Raw genomic sequence first — 5,250 nt, 5'->3', positions numbered from 1 at the left:
TTAGTTTTGTGGTAGATTTTGAATTGATTTATTTTTGAAAGGTGTTTCCTTTCATAGATTTTTAGGTGTTATGCTATTGTTGTTACAAAGTGTTTAAATTATTTAGCCATATGATTTATGCGCTGCTTGCGATGGTGGTATTGTTGAAATTGGTTAACGTTCTGTTGTTGATTGTTTTGTCCTCCGCCGTTGTGGGTTTTTCTGTTATTTAGATGACGTGAACGACTGTTGTGTCTGGGACCTCCTTGTCCACCTTGGTCTTGGTGTATTGCGATTGCGACGCTGTTTATCGGCAGAAAATTGGCTACCACGTACAGGTTCTCCGAAGAGACCGGTTACATTTGCAGCCTCACTGCCAATTTCGCCGATGACGACATCGAATCCGACAATTACGCCATCGCCAACGGAGCGTACTGCCTTTTTGGATTGTGAGGATCTGCCGGCGGGATTATATACGCGTTTTTGCTGGAAAGAATCCAGTCCAACTTCGTGTTCTGCCCCACGATCGCTGCATCATGCCGAACTCCTTTTTCCAATATATTTGGGAATATGTCAGCCCCAATTTCCAGATCGATTCTTTCTCAATTAATGAAATTTGGATCGGCCAGATTTACGCACTGGAAGCTGCTATCAGGATGAGCTGACTCTAATTTCGCCAGGTCTAGGGCTTCGACATTTATTTTAGTGCTGCTTAAAAATCTCGGTCTCATTTCTAGCAAATTTTTTATACTGTGGTACAGGGTATTATGTCTTTGTGCATATGTTAGTAACAGGCAAAAATAATCGAGATAGACCCATGGTTCCTTTTGAGAATATGCATAGAATCACTTTCTAAGTCGATTTATGCATGTCCGTCCATGTATTTTTGTTAACATAGTGCAGGTCGCATTTATTATCCGATTTGGATGAAATTTGGCACAGGTCACTTAATTGGCCCAAGGACGAACCCTATTGAAATTTGGAAAAAGTCGGTTCAGATTTAGATATAGCTCCCATATATATTTTCGTCCGATTTAAGGTAAATGGTGTACCAAAGTCCCTATATATCTTTCGATTTGCACAAAACTTGACACAGCGTAATGAATAGGGTCTAGAATGATGTGTGTTAAGTTTCCTGAAAATCGGTTCAGATTTAGATATAGCTCCCATATATATCTTCGTCCGATTTAAGGTAAATGGTGTACCAAAGTCCCTATATATCTTTCGATTTGCCCGAAATTTGGCATAGTGAAATGGATTAGGTCTAGAATGATGTGCGTTAAGTTTCCTCAAAATCAGTTCAGATTTAGATATAGCTCCCATATATATTTTCGTCCAATTTAAGGTAAATGGTGTACCAAAGTCCATATATATCTTTCGATTTGCACGAAATTTCGCATAGTGAAATGGATTAGGTCTAGAATGATGTGTGTTAAGTTTCCTGAAAATCGGTTCAGATTTAGATATAGCTCCAATATATATTTTCGTCCGATTTAAGGTAAATGGTGTACCAAAGTCCCTATATATCTTTCGATTTGCAGGAAACTTCGCATAGCGCAATGAATTAGGTGTAGAATGATGTGTGTTAAGCGTTATATAGAGCTCCTATATAGTTTTTCTTCCGATTTTATGTAAATTGTGCACTAGAGACCCAAAATATGTTCGATTGCCACACAATTTTTTACAATAAACTGTAGTTAATATAAGCTCCTAAATATATATTTTCGATCGATTTTACACAAAATTGACACAAATTTTGCACAACGTACTAAAGTTTTGAAATGTGGAAAGTTTTGAAATCGGTTCAGATTTGGATAGAGCTTCTATATATATTTTCTCCCGTCTGTTAGTATTCATCTGTTGAATATACCCAAGTGGTGAAGGTTATCATATAGTCGGAACAATGCATTTGTCCCTCCACTATTTGACTGTGGGTGAATTACGGCACATTCTTTTAACGCCGTCTGATCTTCTTCTCGCTGAGGAGCTTCCTTACTCATCTACAACTGCATAAACTGCTGCATCTCTTGTTGAAATTGCAGTCATTTCTGGATTTGCTCCTGCAGTACCACCAGGCTCCACTAGCTCTGGTACCTCTTGCTTTTCGGGTTCTTCTTTAATTTTCTGCATGATACCTCTGTATATATCGGTCCCATATGTTGTCCTTGAAGTACACGTCATTGTTTGCCCCCAGTTTGTTCAATTTTACATTATTCAATCTCGCCTCGTCCATTTTTGTTTCGAGCGACTTGTACACAGCTTCTAGTACCGCTTTCCGCACCATTCCGTTTTTTTAGTTTATCAGAAATCTCAATCATTTCTTTGTGGATCTCATTTTGCACCTTGTACAGATTATGTCTATCTGCTGACATTTTTTTTGGTTTGTTATTTATTTATTTTTTGCTTTGTTTCTTTTTTTTAATATTAATATTTATTTATTAATATTTTTTAATATTTTGCCTATATTGGCTTTTTTGTGCCCTTTTTTGGCGTGTCTTTGTGCATTTTTTTGCTTTTTTTTCTTCTTTGTGCCTTCTTTGTTTTTTTTTTATTTTGTTGAACCTTTTTGGCTACTTTTATTTTTATGAGCCTTTTTGGCTTCTTGTAAGGGTTTTCTTTTACAATAATATATATATATATATATATATATATATATATATATATATATATATATATATTTTCTTAATATTATTATTTCTTTTTTATGTTGACGGTCGCTGCTTCTTTTCTATCGAAGGATCACTGTTTAAGAAGTTTTCTTTATGGATGTTAATTCGCTTCTGAATTTATTAAAAATATTAATTCATTTAAGAGCTAGACCGTCACAGAAATCTTAGGCTATCTTATTCTGTGTACTTATCACTAGAACTACTTGCTTGTCCCTTGCTGAGTGCATTATCAGTTGAGCATTGCCTTTATTATTGATGCACCGCAGCAACGCACACAAGCGTTATCATTTACACGCAGCGTTCGAAAATAAACATTATGGTACCGTACCATAGTGTTCTGTACCATACCAAGGTGGATAGGTACACTAAAATAACGTACTGTACCGGTACACAAACACTAAAAATATTTGTAGCGTTACTGTTCCGGAGCACAACGAAAATCATAGCGTACCGGCTGCGGTACACTAAAAATCGTAGTGTAGTGTATGGACTGCGGTACACTAAAAATCATAGTGTACCGACTGCGGTACATTAAAAATTTTAGTGTTCCACTGGTCGGAACACTGAAAATTTTAGTGTTCCACTAGCCGGGACACTAAAAGTCGTAGCGTTCCACTTGCCGGAACTGTACAGGTAGTGTACCATACACGTATGTTTTTCGAGTTGTGAGGAAACATTTGATCAAATAATAAAAAAATAAGTACTACAATAAAATCAAAACTATTGAATTGGAAATATATCTTAATTTCGAATTACAAAAGTGAAAAGGTTCATTTGAAATAATTATGCCAGTTTTAGTGAGAAAATTATATAGCTTTGGAAAAAATTATAACATAAATTTTGAGTTAGCATGTCCCGTCAACGGACATACATTTTTAATCAATTTTCAATAATATTGGGGATCTCATTGTAAAATGTTAGTATAAAAAATCTTAAAGGGTAAAAACTGTCATATATACCTGTATATAATTCATATTTAAAAAATTTTTATTTATTTTTTATTTATTTTATTTATTTTTTGCTTTGTTTCTTTTTTTTAATATTAATATTTATTTATTAATATTTTTTAATATTTTGCCTATATTGGCTTTTTTGTGCCCTTTTTTGGCGTGTCTTTGTGCATTTTTTTGCTTTTTTTTCTTCTTTGTGCCTTCTTTGTTTTTTTTTATTTTGTTGAACCTTTTTGGCTACTTTTATTTTTATGAGCCTTTTTGGCTTCTTGTAAGGGTTTTCTTTTACAATAATATATATATATATATATATATATATTCTATATATATATATATATTTTCTTAATATTATTATTTCTTTTTTATGTTGACGGTCGCTGCTTCTTTTCTATCGAAGGATCACTGTTTAAGAAGTTTTCTTTATGGATGTTAATTCGCTTCTGAATTTATTAAAAATATTAATTCATTTAAGAGCTAGACCGTCACAGAAATCTTAGGCTATCTTATTCTGTGTACTTATCACTAGAACTACTTGCTTGTCCCTTGCTGAGTGCATTATCAGTTGAGCATTGCCTTTATTATTGATGCACCGCAGCAACGCACACAAGCGTTATCATTTACACGCAGCGTTCGAAAATAAACATTATGGTACCGTACCATAGTGTTCTGTACCATACCAAGGTGGATAGGTACACTAAAATAACGTACTGTACCGGTACACAAACACTAAAAATATTTGTAGCGTTACTGTTCCGGAGCACAACGAAAATCATAGCGTACCGGCTGCGGTACACTAAAAATCGTAGTGTATGGACTGCGGTACACTAAAAATCATAGTGTACCGACTGCGGTACATTAAAAATTTTAGTGTTCCACTGGTCGGAACACTGAAAATTTTAGTGTTCCACTAGCCGGGACACTAAAAGTCGTAGCGTTCCACTTGCCGGAACTGTACAGGTAGTGTACCATACACGTATGTTTTTCGAGTTGTGAGGAAACATTTGATCAAATAATAAAAAAATAAGTACTACAATAAAATCAAAACTATTGAATTGGAAATATATCTTAATTTCGAATTACAAAAGTGAAAAGGTTCATTTGAAATAATTATGCCAGTTTTAGTGAGAAAATTATATAGCTTTGGAAAAAATTATAACATAAATTTTGAGTTAGCATGTCACGTCAACGGACATACATTTTTAATCAATTTTCAATAATATTGGGGATCTCATTGTAAAATGTTAGTATAAAAAATCTTAAAGGGTAAAAACTGTCATATATACCTGTATATAATTCATATTTAAAAAAATAAATTTAACAAAAATATTCAAAATTTGGTGATTTTAAATGATCATACTGGCAATTTAGAAAGACATTTAAAGAGGTGTCATCCGGATCTATATGCAAACTACATTGCACAAAAGCGGAAAGTGGCACCAAAATGTTCAAATAAAGTGTTGCTGCGAACAAGTGTAAATCCAAAGAACATCGAACTAACAATAGTGGAGTTATTCACCAAAAATGGACGTCCTTTGCACATGGCCGAAGATAGGGCCTTTAAAATTCTTATTGGTACAGTTCTAAGTTTACTCGGAATATCAGTTAATGAACACAACATAATGGATCGAATAATTGCATTTTCAAAAAATCTA

The 5,250-nt window shown here is 34.0% G+C and overlaps 1 protein-coding gene across 1 annotated transcript; it reads right to left on the bottom strand.

Moving 5' to 3' along the window:
* Positions 1 to 204: 204 nt before the first annotated feature.
* Positions 205 to 2,109, bottom strand: LOC133332098 (Y-box-binding protein 2-A-like). The gene is made up of 2 exons (XM_061540479.1): positions 1,976 to 2,109; positions 205 to 508 (listed from the first exon to the last, which is right to left on the bottom strand). The coding sequence occupies exons 1-2, from the start codon at positions 2,107 to 2,109 to the stop codon at positions 205 to 207; spliced, it is 438 nt and encodes a 145-aa protein (XP_061396463.1).
* Positions 2,110 to 5,250: the final 3,141 nt, after the last annotated feature.

Source organism: Musca vetustissima, unplaced genomic scaffold (genome assembly GCF_032173495.1).
Source record: "Musca vetustissima isolate MV318-11 ecotype Yass unplaced genomic scaffold, APGP_CSIRO_Mvet_v1 utg57921, whole genome shotgun sequence".
Lineage (NCBI taxonomy): Eukaryota > Metazoa > Arthropoda > Insecta > Diptera > Muscidae > Musca > Musca vetustissima.
Note: the sequence above shows the minus strand (reverse complement) of the source record. Positions and strands in the feature narration are given on the sequence as shown.

What these genes read in the sequence shown, in the direction of transcription:
- LOC133332098 (XM_061540479.1), bottom strand. Translation starts at nt 2,109, where the DNA reads ATGCAGAAAATTAAAGAAGAACCCGAAAAGCAAGAGGTACCAGAGCTA. An exon ending in GTTTATGCAGTTGTAGATGA is followed by an intron (nt 509 to 1,975) that starts GTAAGGAAGCTC and finishes GGCATGATGCAG; the next exon opens with CGATCGTGGGGCAGAACACG.